The sequence below is a fragment of the Sceloporus undulatus genome, chromosome 2 (assembly GCF_019175285.1).
Source record: "Sceloporus undulatus isolate JIND9_A2432 ecotype Alabama chromosome 2, SceUnd_v1.1, whole genome shotgun sequence".
Lineage (NCBI taxonomy): Eukaryota > Metazoa > Chordata > Lepidosauria > Squamata > Phrynosomatidae > Sceloporus > Sceloporus undulatus.
In genome coordinates this window covers 248,496,502-248,508,978 of record NC_056523.1, presented here as the reverse complement: position 1 = coordinate 248,508,978, position 12,477 = coordinate 248,496,502, and the positions used below count along the sequence as shown (strand labels likewise).

The following is a 12,477-nucleotide window of genomic DNA, read 5'->3' as shown; positions in this document are numbered from 1 at the left end:
TAATAATATACCCCATTCTTCAGCCAAAAGGCTATCAGAGTGGCTTACAAATTGTTAATTAGACATTTCCCTGCCCTCAGGCTCTATATAGAACTGTAAACTGGTCATATTAGCAAAACTATTCTTTATAACTTTCAGGATACTGCTGTTGAAATACTTTTTTCTTACTGAATCTATACAAATTAGAGATGCTGAATTCAAACGTGTGTGTGTGTGTGTGTGTGTTGTGTACCATCAAAGTTGTTTTGACTTATGATGATCTTAGAAAAAAACCTACCATGGGGTTTTTATGGCATGGTTTGTTCACAGACGTTTTGCCACTGCCTTCTTCTGAGACTGAGAGGTTGTGTCTCACCCAAGGTTACCCAGTGGGTTTCCATGGCTGAATGAAGATTCAAATCTTAGTCTCTAAGAGTCCTAAGTAAAACATTAAAGCCACTGAACCATGTTGACTTCTGAATTCAAATGGTGAGTAATCTCCAAAGGGAGCTTATAAAAGTAGGCTACCATTTATAACCTGTGACCATGAGCCAGCAGGGCCATGATCATAGGTTACTACAAAGCAGTGTTCCCCTTGAATCATGGCCCTCCCAGTTTACCCAGAACAGGAGAAGAAGTTAGACTTTGGTTGTGGAGACAATTCCAGCTTCTCAATGAAGACTATGTTCTTGTCAAAGGGTGTCACTGGAACTACACACCTTTATAGCATACTGAATTTATTTGCTTTTCTTTTAATTACCTAGCAGGATAGAGAGACCTATTAAAGACTCAAGAACTCTGCTCTACTTGTAGATTAAGTTGGGAAGGGCCTTATGAATGTAGCATCTGTGAAGGCCTTCAAACATGGGCAAAACGATCAAGCCGCCATTGAGAGAAACACAGAAGTGACTGTACATCCTTTTATTCAATCTGAAATAAAAGAATAGGAAAATATAGGAAAGGTTTTGCTCACATAACGAGTTGCCATTTCTTTTTCTTCTGTCTTTTGCTTTTTGCTTTCAGAAGAATAGTCTGTTGAATTTCTGTGCTTCTCAGAGCCTCTGAAACTGGCTGATGGAGACACAGATGAGCTCTGAAATGAGAGGCAAAAAGATGAAAGGTAACAGATGAACACTTATCTCCAACTTCTGTTTGGCAGGTTTTTAAATGCTCAGGCGTCCTGCTTGAGAGGCAATCTATGAGCTAAAACTGTGTCAGTACCAACAGAATCTCCTATTTCCTTCTGAAACAAGTAACTGAAAACTCACCATGGGCTGCTCTGGTACAACTGAGCAGCACAAGTACTACTGGGGAATGCTCTAGCCTGTCACATCGAGCACCAGCTTACAGAATCTAGTTACAAATACATCTGCCTATATTCAGGAGGCTGCTATCTTGCACAGTCTATCAGTGAAAAAAGAAACAATGATATGGAACACTTCCAAGATCCCTTTTCCAACTGGCAGACCAGAATCTTTCCCAGAGGATTTAACTGGTAATACATCCTTTAGCCTCCTGATACAAGTGACAGGCTGTGGTATTAAGTCTCAACTTAGCCAGATACGCATGTAGGTGGATGCAGCTGCTTGCCACTTGCGAGAGAAGGCTGGGGTGCTACCTCTGCCTGGACAGATCTATTTACTCACATAGTTACGGAATAACAGGTGCTGTAAACTTGCAATGTTGAGAGAAAACCTTTCTTGATATATTTGTAATTGTACCATGTTTTAACATTGTTGTAAGCTGTCTTGGGTCCCCTATCAAGAGAAAATGGGATATAACTAAAAATAAATAGCCCAAATTATGAAGGAAAGTGAAAATGGAGACCTATTAAATAGAACAGACCCCACAGTCCAAATGCATCTCACTGTAGGGAGCGAGCACTCAAGTAAGCATTTTTGCAGTCATAAAAGATATAGTCAGAGAAAAACAAAACAAAAGGGATGTTGTATTATAATTAACAAGGACAACTACAATGCGGCTGTTTCTCATAATTTAGGATGCATAAGAAGATGGGACAGTTCTACCCCTGATACTGAAATGCAAAATGAACTTGACACCCTGATTCTACATAGTCTCAAAGTGGACTCCACAAAAATAAGTGGAACTTATTGGGGGGGGGGACACCTAAATTGAGTGGATGAAGGCAACTGATGCATGCATGAACCTCTTATCCCAGATGTTGTTTCTGTATCTCCTGCTCTTTTTCTGTTAAATAGGAAAAGGAATCCCTTTTGCCATTTCTGATTAGTGACTGGAGAAAAGAGTGAAGGATTCATAGCCCTGGTTTGCCTTCACCCTAGTTTTTCCTGCTATGGGAAACATGGGGAGAAAGCAAATCCAGCTCCTAACTACAGTATGTAGTAGTAACAACAACAACTGTAAAAACCTAAAAGGGTCCTAACTAACATGTGTCTTTATTTCTCTGAGGTAAGAATATTATTTACATGCAGACACCTATTTATTACACACACATACATGTACTGTATTATATCGTATAGTGAAAAGAGAACACTACTATTTTGCTCAAGGAAAACAAGATGCATACAGAAACAGCAGTATTAAGAGCACAAATTTTACAGCTGATGTCCTACTTTTAAGGTACCAGAGCAGCTTCCAAGTGGTCTATTCTCTTGCAGTACCATTAACATGTGGAAATAGGGGACACATGAGTTGTGCCACAGAGATAACTACAGAGATGCCTCCTGGCCTCACACCCTGAGACTTTCATCTGTAATAAAATACATATGTTGGAGACTGGGATTAAGACAAAATATTTATAATTGCCCCTCAACTGGAAACAGTTACAGTTCAGATTGGGTCCAGATCCTTTCCCCGCTGTCCCAATACTACAGTATTACAATCTGCGTCTTTTTACAAATCTTTATGTAAATAATGAATATGTTCAGCATGTCTTTAAAATACCCCTGTTCCATTTATATCCATTCCCTAAATCAAGAGAAAGCAAATTACAATTTGAATTCAATTCACTATGACTTCTCTCTCTCTCTCTCTCTCATACACACACACACACAAAATTGGCTGCAATAAAGGGGAAAACTAATTACAGAATGACAATTTAGAATGATGGCTAAAGAGCCAAGAGTAAGCCACTGCTCTGATTTAAAGCAAAGTATTTATTTTCATAAATTTGTAACCACATGGATTCATTTTTCTCAATCTAGTTAGCCTCAGTGTTACAAATACCCTTTTAATCTTTGATTCTAGTGCTTAATAAAGTTATAATTCAGAGCACCCTACTAGCATGATAAAGTAGCTAATTACAACTAGCTCTTTAAAGGATGAGCTGCTTGCTGAGGCAACATACACTGCTCAGCAGCTAAACTGTGTGGGGCAAACCCAGGCAAACACACACATTTGTAATTATCATTGCTACTGAACCTGTGTTATAGAATTCCAAAGTATGAGCTTGATTTCAAAGCTTTATATGCACAAAATGATTTATTAGGGAAAAAAGAAAAAAGGGAATCTACAGTATAGAATTAAAATGTTGCAGTAGCAATTCCTTCTTTCTAGGAAGGACTAGGAATGTCTGAAACAGAATTTTATGTAACTAAAGGAAATGATTAAGTCCCAGGGTAAGACTCATGGGGGGAAAATACATATTTCTAGGTATGACATGAGGATATCCATAAATAAATGAACAAATTTCTTCATGCAATTGAGTACAAGAGTGTTTGGAGAAACGTCAGTGTGGCCCATGGCTTCCACAGGGAATAGGTCTGTCACTAGGGCAGGCAGCAGTTTAATGACAGGTAGGTCTAATATTGTTTTTCCAGCTATATGTTGGACATTGTAAGAAGAAGTTATACACATGTAGTCATTTACAAATCATACAGAACATATACTACATGGAACAATTTAGTCCCATTGCAAGTGATGGGATTATTCACATTTGCTGGGATTGTATTTTAACAATGAATGGGTCAAAGTCCAAAGGCTAGAAAAATTTCAACACTTATAGCATTCTTTCTGTATGCACTGTGGGCATCCTTATCAAAGCATAACCTATTGGTCAGTGCAGGCTGTTGACAAAGTCCAGGGATGGTTGTGAGGATATTCCACCCCCGCCCCCCAACTGACTCGTTGATATTCGCATGCCCAATTCCAAGCTTCAGGAGATGATAATAAAAAGGCTTGATAAATTCTCATAACATATAATCCATCAACTGTAGGCAACATGAAAACTTTATTATGCAACTTGTGAGTTGTGATCAATATCCAGTTTGCCCTAAATGCATTTCTCACTTTTGTTAAGTATTCCATACTAGAGGGCTTCATTAATTATAAATGGGTTAGGCGTTAGTCCACAGGCTCATGTCCTCTCGTTATTAAATGTTACAAAATCTGTTCATGGTCACATCCAAAAGCTTGATCTGAATACACAAACATTAGCTAAATTAGTCTGAAATAACAACTCCTTGCATTATCTAGGGTCTTTGTGAGGACAAGAGTTGGCTAAGAGGTTATGTTGACATTTGATGGGGATGACCAGAATTCCTACATAATGCCTGGGAAAACAATGTTTTGAGTGATAGGATTAATTCAGTTTATCGAGTAAAAATCCTTTCAGATAGCATACATGATGTAGAGTTCACTATTTTGCATACTTCTTTTTGCAGCTATCTTTTGGGTAAATGGATAACTGTTGTTGTTGTTGTTGTGTGCCTTCAAGTAGTTTACAACCTATGGTGACCCTATCATGAGGTTTTCTTGGCAAGGTTTGTTCAGAGGAGCTTTGCCACTGCTTTCCACTGAGGTTCAGAGCATGGGACTAATCCAAGTCACCCAGTGGGTTTCATGGTCAAGGTAGGAATCAAACCCTGGTCTCCAGAGTCTTAGTTCAACACACAAACCAAAATATCATACTGGCTCCACTACAGTTTCTCTATACAGGCATAATAATGAACCACTGGTAGCATGGAAAAAATAAATGAAGATTGATTATATAAACCAGGTCTTAAATCAATATTGAGTGGATATACACTTGCCCCTTGATATTTGTTAGGGTTAGGGGCACAAGACCCCTGTGAATATGGAAAAACCGCAAATAACAAAAACACCACGTTTTTACCTGAGAGAACATCTTTCTAGGAATCTCTAGGTCCTCCAGTGCAACTCTATGGTCAATGTCCAACAGACACTGACCATAGAACTGCACTGGAGGAGCTACAAATGCCTAGTATTCTCTCTAGGAATCTCTTGGTCTTTCAGTGCAACTTTTAAAGTTGATCTATAGAGTTGCACTGGAGGACCTAGGTATTCCCAGAGAGAACATATTAATCAAATCCATGAATAATCAAATCCACAAATTTCAAAGCTGCAAATATGGAGGGATGAGTGTTATCAAGTAAACAGAGAAATGCGGGCTGCTTTTGGAAGTTGTTTGAATATATCTCCTAAAATATAATAGCATTATTAATTAGAGGCAGAATTAGAGGCCTTATCAAGTTTTAAGGGATACATTAAAAATTACAAATAAGCTGCCAACCCCATCTTCTCTTATTCAGTCTATGAAGCCAATTCATTCAGCTCCCAGCTCCCTTTTCCATATAATGTTCTATTTCTTTGGTATGCCCAGGAAAAGGAAAAAAGAAAAAGAAATAAGGGATGTATGCAAATTTAAGAATAATATTTCTGCATAATGATCAAGTAGTATGTTACAAGGAGCTGTACCTGCATCCCCTTCCCACAGATGGCTATCCAGCTTCTATTTAAAAGCCTGTTCAACCAATTGTCTCAGAAAAGGCATGGAACAGACTCCTGGATAAAACCCTGGTGAGCTGCTCACTTTAGGCAACATTCTGACTAAGTATGAAGCAGTGATCTATGTTTCTGTGATCAATGTATATGGGCATAAGACTATTAAAACTTTTAGGTTACAATGTATCTTCAACAGGAGTTTAGACGCTGATTATAGATTATGAATGGGAAGATCTGTCAAGACCATTCTTGCTGAGGTTCTTGTTTTTATACCAAAAAGAATGTCCTCCTCTGCCCTGCCATTTTTGAATTGCCTCCTAATCTGTGTGTGTGTATTTACATGTATTTTCCTAAACATGCATTTCTTTAAAAAAGAAGCAGCAGCAGCAGCAGCAGCACACATTTTGGACACATGCACCCATTGCCCAATATGGGCCTTTTCTTTGCAAATTTTCAAAATGCATATGCTCCAAGCACCTAATTTTCTGCCCCTGGCTCCCACCATAGATTCTGTAACAAAATTGGAAGAGCCATGAAGTTGTTGTTGTTGTTGTGTACTGACAAACTTTATTGGATCCAATCAAATAAAAGACATCACTTTCTGTGTTTTATGCTTTCTATTATCTGGAATAAAAAGTAGTAATACAGAATACTATTTCTGAGAAAAGGTACTAGCCATTTTTTTCATGCATGTTTATTAAGGATTATCAAATGTCACGTACCACGGAAGGCATGGTCAGGTACTATAGATGGCATGCTCAATATCCTAAGGATGTTGGGTGTTTTAAGAATAAGTTCTATAAAGAATTCAGTTGATATTTCTGCAAAAGCATGCATTTTCTATTTAAAACAAAAGGTTTTGAGAGATTATTCTAATTCAGGTTATAGCAATAGCAATAGCACTTACATACAGTATACCACTTTTAATGCTAAGTGGTTTACAGTGTGTTAGCCAATAAGCTGGGTACTCATTTTACCAACCTGCGAAAAGTAGGAAGGATGAGTCAACCTGGAGCCCTGCAGGATCAAACTCACAACTTTTAGGCTGCAATACTGGCATTTAACAACTGCGCCACCAGGGCTTCTGCGCCATCAGGTTATGACTACATATAACACAGTAGAACTTTTCAAGTGCCACATTATCATCATCTTCATGGACTAATTTTATATACTGTAAGGAGTTTTCAATTTTTCTTAACTGTCGAGATAATCAATGATCTTATAGCAATAACAATAGCAAGTACATTTCTATACCGCTTACCTGTGCATTTAAGCAACCCCTAAGCGGTTTACAAAGTGTAAGCCAATTGCCCTCAACAATCTGGATATTCATTTTAGCAAACTTGGAAAGATGCAAGCCTGAGTTGAGCCTGAGCCCCTGGCTGGTATTGAACCCACAAGCTTATGGTTTGTGATTGAGTGGCTGCAGTACAGACATTTAACCCCTGCGCCACCAGGGTGCTTGCACTAACTCTTATAGCTGAGTTAGGATTAGAAAGCAGGATTCCTAGAAGTCTACATTTATTTATATTACTTACAGTCAATATTTATACCTTGCTTTCTCTCCAAAGAGTTATAAGTGGCGATTTTTAAACTTCACTTTGTCCTCACAATTGCCCTGTAAGGTATGTCAGCTGAAAGAGAATTGCTGGCCCAAAGTAAGCTTCATGGCTCTTTCAGTTTTGTTATAGAATCTATGGTGGGACCCACAGAACACACCAGCTCCTGCTTTATATAGACTTCAAATGGCATGGGAGCCTAAGTAAAGTTGGGATAGAGGTAAATGGATTCCACAGAACATCAGTAACTACTTCAACATATGGCAGGGAATTGGTACCATGTCCTCAAATGTAATTTTAATATGTCAACAATTGACAAAAGCAGTGCCTGCCATGACCATGCTCAACTTTACTGATCATGGGGAAGATAACAGAAACCCTCTTAGAAAGCCATAAATATATCATCACCAAGAGGGTAAGCATCAGTGTGCTGTCTACTTGCAATAATTACTACTTCAGATTACTTGAACACAAGAAGAATTATTATTATCCTTCAACCGCAATATCCATTGAAGATTCCTTACATTAATATGTGTGGCTCAAAATGCAACAAAGGAGAGGAAAGGAACACTGAACAAAAGAGCAAACTACAGCCAGGTTGCCTTTGACAAGCAACACTATGCAACTATTAGATAAAGCATCTGACAGTTAACCTCAGATGAAAAAGAGGAAAAAAAGTAATTCACCAAAATTAGCACAGGAAATAACAAGTAAAGGGGACCAAGATCCCTTCCAAGCAATAAGCCTGGTAACTCAAAGCCTTTACAAATTTTCCTCATTCCGCCGTGAAGCTTTACTACACTGGGACAATGATGTATTTAGAATGCAATAATTAAAACAATAATTCCCAACAAAGTGGGGATTATGAGATAATTGACCATCCTGAGGTATTAAATAAACCATTGTAAAAGCTAGGGACACTCAGCTCAATGGTCAATTATTGTATAATTATCTGAATGACATTACTGCTGTTATTAAGTCTGTTCAAAGTAGAAAAGAAACAGTATTAAAAAACCTGGATAAAGTATGCTTGGCAGGGAAATGACCTTCAAAGAAGGCTACATTGCTGACTCTGCACTTATATTAAGGTTCTCCAATATGAAGTAACTGCTTTATTCCCTTCCAATTTCATACTAAATCACTGACCAGATTCCCAGCCACATGGGTACCTGTGCCCAGCTACATCCTACACTTATATAAAGGCTACCACTTTCTTAAGCCCCCCAATGCAAAGAAGTCCCACAAGCACTATGTAGTATCCTCCAGTGCAAAGAAGTCTCATAAGCACTATGTAGTATATGATGCTTTCTCCTGTTTTTGCAGCCAATACCCCAATTCTGACATGGAATGTGAGAAGTATGAAAAGCTAGACATAGGCCCATTACAGACGGCCCTTTGCTCCGCCCCAGTACGTACTAGGGGTTGGCTGAGGATGCAGCGTTCAATCAGGCCTCACCCCTAGTATGTACTGGGGATGTCAAAATGGCGGTGCCCTATACACATGGGTGCCTCCATTTTGACGTGAAGGACGCTTAGCGTCCGCATGTTGCGGCACGGTTGTGACGCCGCAAATGCGGCATGGGCACCTTGCGGCATCACAACTGTGCCAGAAGAAGAACCCGCTTTTTGCTGCGCGGGGAAGCCAAGCGGTTTGTCCGGGCGCCAGAAGAGCATCTTTTTTGGGAGCTCTGTAAAGTGCCATAGTAAAAACAAGAAATGGAATGCATAAACACTGGAGTACTTGGTGTGAACGAGCTAAAGTGGACAGGACTGGAACATTTTGAGTCAGATAATTACAGTGTTTTACTCAGGAAATGAAAATCTAAGAAGAAATGTGCTGGTGCTAATACTGAGAAGTGTAGCAAAAGCAGTCAAAGGATATACAGTCAAGCATCCACGGATTTTTGTATCAATGGGGGGGGGGGGGATATACAGTTAAACAATTAAACATTTTTTTATCGGGGGGGGGGGCATCCTGGAAACTTGACTCCAATGTAATGTCAAGTATGACGTGTCATGGCAATAAGACTACAGGAAACCCCATCAATATAACCTTAATCCAATTTTATGCTCTTACTACAGAGGCAAAAAATGAAGAGACTGAGAGATTCTATGTTGGAGTTCAGAAGGAAATTAATCACACATCAAAATAGGACTTCTTGTTAATCATAGAAATTTGGAACGCAAAATAGGAAAAAGAGCAAAATAAAAGTTGTAGGAAAATTTGGCCTAGGATAAAGGAATGAAGGAGGAGAGAGTATGACTGAATTTTGTGAGTCCAATAGTTTGGCCTGAAATAGGTTCAGAACCCTGAATGAAATTGGTCAGCGACTTGTGCACAGACACTTACTATAATAATCCAGATAGAGAAATAGAAGTTGACACCGAAAAACAAGAACAAGAGACTTCTTCCACAAGGTCTGAGAAATCAAAGGAAAATGTAAATCAAGAGTGAGAAGGAGCTATGACTAGCAAGGAAACACATTATACAACCAAGTTGAAATAAATAAAGACAATGAAAATAGTAAGTGGAAAAGCTATATAAAAATATGAAAAGATGACAGATTAATTCAAGGAAGAACCATTTGAAAACTAACCTCGTTTTACAAAGTGAAGTGGAAACTACATTTACAGCACTTGGAAGAAACAAATCACCAGGAACATATGGAATACCAATAGAACTGCTTCAGTCTACAGACACAGAATCTACACCAGTTCTAACTAAAATCTGTCAACAAATATGAGGAGAAAGGCCCAAAGATTGGAAGCACACGATACATGTTTCAATCCCCAAGTAAGGGGCAACCAGGGATTGCAGTCTGGTAAACAAAACCACAGAACCATGACATTAATTTCCCATGCAAACAAAATAATGCTCAAAATTCCATAGCAATGTATGGAGTGAGAAATGCCAGATGGCCAAGCATGGTTCAGGAAAGGAAGAGGCACTAGGGATCACACTACAAGCCTATGTTGGATAAGGAAGTGCACCAATGAAATTCAAAAGAAATCAGCCTTTATCAATTATTGCATGACCTTTTATTGTATAGATCACGATAAACCATGGATCACAAGAAATGGTGTGCCACAACATTTGATTATCCTGATGTGTAACCTGTACGTAAGACAAGAGGCTACTTTCAGGATAGAATAGAAAGAAACTGAATGGTTTTTAAATGGCAAGGGGTCAGGAAAGGCTGCATTTTATCACCCAATTTGTTTAACCTGTACACTGAATGTATCAAATGTAAAGCAGTATTAGACTCTGGGGAAAGAAGTGTGAAAATAGGAGGAAGGAACATCAACAATTTAAGATATGCAGATGAAACCATACTATTAGCAGAAAATAGCAGACTTGGAATGATTACTGAAGAAAGTCAAAGAAGAGAATGCAAAGACATGTTTATACTCTTAAATGCCCTTTCATGGGAGGCTGGCAGGCAAAGACATTTTTGTTCAAGCAAGATGTTAGTGTGTAATTGCTCACATGAAAGCTTCTTATTGTAGTGTGTGGTGTGTTTGTGCTTTTTAACTTTTGTATTTCTAATGTAATTTAATACTGTTTCAATGAACTGACTTAATTGTTTTTAAAGTTGTACTGCTAAGTTTTTCACCAATTTTATCTGTGAGCTACATTGGGTCTCACTCTGGGACAAAGGTAGTATATAAAGCAAAATGAATGAATGAAGGAATGAATAGCTGAACATTAAGAAAACAAACAAACAAACAAACAAACAAACAAAATGACCACAGATGTTTTACTAACTTTAAAGCAGAGGATGAAGATATTGAAAGAGTTCAAGATTTTTCATACCTTGGCTCAATCATTAATCAGAATGGAGACTACAATAAAGAAATCATAGGAGAAGATTAGGTAGGACTTGGAATGAGCCGGCCCTGCAGTCTACCAGATATTATTGACTGGAGTTTTAGATCATCAGTGATTCAGGTTCTATCTGTGCCCAACCACTGGCATTACTTTTGTATGATGGTGGTAAGAGGCTATGGTGGTGACAGTGTTGCAACTTCATAGTCTCCCAAGTCAGACAGGATTTTGCTCAGGAGCCAGAAATAGCCCAATAAATATGGTTCAGAAAACAAAAACAAATCCCATAGCTGATCAACTGTAACGTGGGTCAAACAAAGACCAACTCAGAAGTCTGGACTTCAGATGAAAAGTGGGTTACAGAACTCAGTACCTTTTGCTAGGCAACCTAAGCAAAATATTATGGAGCTACTGGAAAGTCAACCACAGTAGAAGAAATGTTCAGCAGCAGAAAACAGATTAATAATGGAATGTTATTATATAAAAAAAAATCCACCAGCCTGAGGTCACTGAAAGAGAATGTATACCATCTGCAAAGAAATGCTCCCAGATTCTAATCTAACAAAGCTGCAGTTATGTGGCTACTGGTATTATTGTTGTTGATTAATTAAGCCAGGGCAAGTATTTCATGAGTAGTAGATCAAGAAAGAATGTTCTATGTCTAGATTTAGCTCATATAATTGGAGTTATTTATTTAATTAATACATTTGTCCCACAACTTGTAGCATGTATCTATCTATCTATCTATCTATCTAATAATGTACAAGTATATAATGTGTGAGAGCTTGACAATGCCTGCTTGTAACTCGTTAAATTATTAATTCAGTTCTCTCACTATGAGCCTTTATTCACTATATATATATTTAAATTAACTTGGACATTAATACCATACTTTAACATGCTAATAGACAGGACATAATAAGACAGGAAGACATAAGGAGAAGATGGGGAGGCGTTACAAACCGCTGCTTTGCAGCGGTCTTCCGGCGCTGCTGTTTGCTCCGCGAGGGAGCCGCCGCAACCAAACCACATGGCTCCCTTACGGAGCAAAAAAGAATCTCCAAAATGGAGCTTCTTCTGGCGGCGCGCTGACGCCACGAGGCGCCAATGGCGCACTCGCGGCATCATTAGCGCCGCACGATGTGTGGACGCACAGCGTCCATTATGTCAAGATAGCGGCGGCTGTGTGGAATGGCTGCCGCCATTTGTTACGGACAGAGTCCGTAACAGGAATAGGGGCGTCTGGAAGAGACGTCCCTTTTTTAAACTGGGACATCCTGAGGACCTCCCAAGTGGCGGTTTGTAACCCGCATTAGAATCAGAAGAAATACATCATATAACTCTGTTGCTTGATAGACTACTGCCTGCCAGATCATGGCTGTCATGATG

General features: G+C 38.8%; 1 protein-coding gene across 5 annotated transcripts in view; it reads right to left on the bottom strand.

Annotated features, from left to right (window-relative positions):
* The window catches only part of TLE4 (TLE family member 4, transcriptional corepressor), a 161,890-nt gene that overhangs the window by 21,193 nt on the left and 128,220 nt on the right, over window positions 1-12,477 (bottom strand). For all 5 annotated transcript variants that reach the window (XM_042450335.1, XM_042450331.1, XM_042450332.1 and 2 more), the window contains one exon: window positions 953-1,072. In XM_042450335.1, coding sequence (XP_042306269.1) covers window positions 953-1,072 — 120 coding nt within the window. The remainder of the gene's footprint in view (window positions 1-952; window positions 1,073-12,477) is intronic.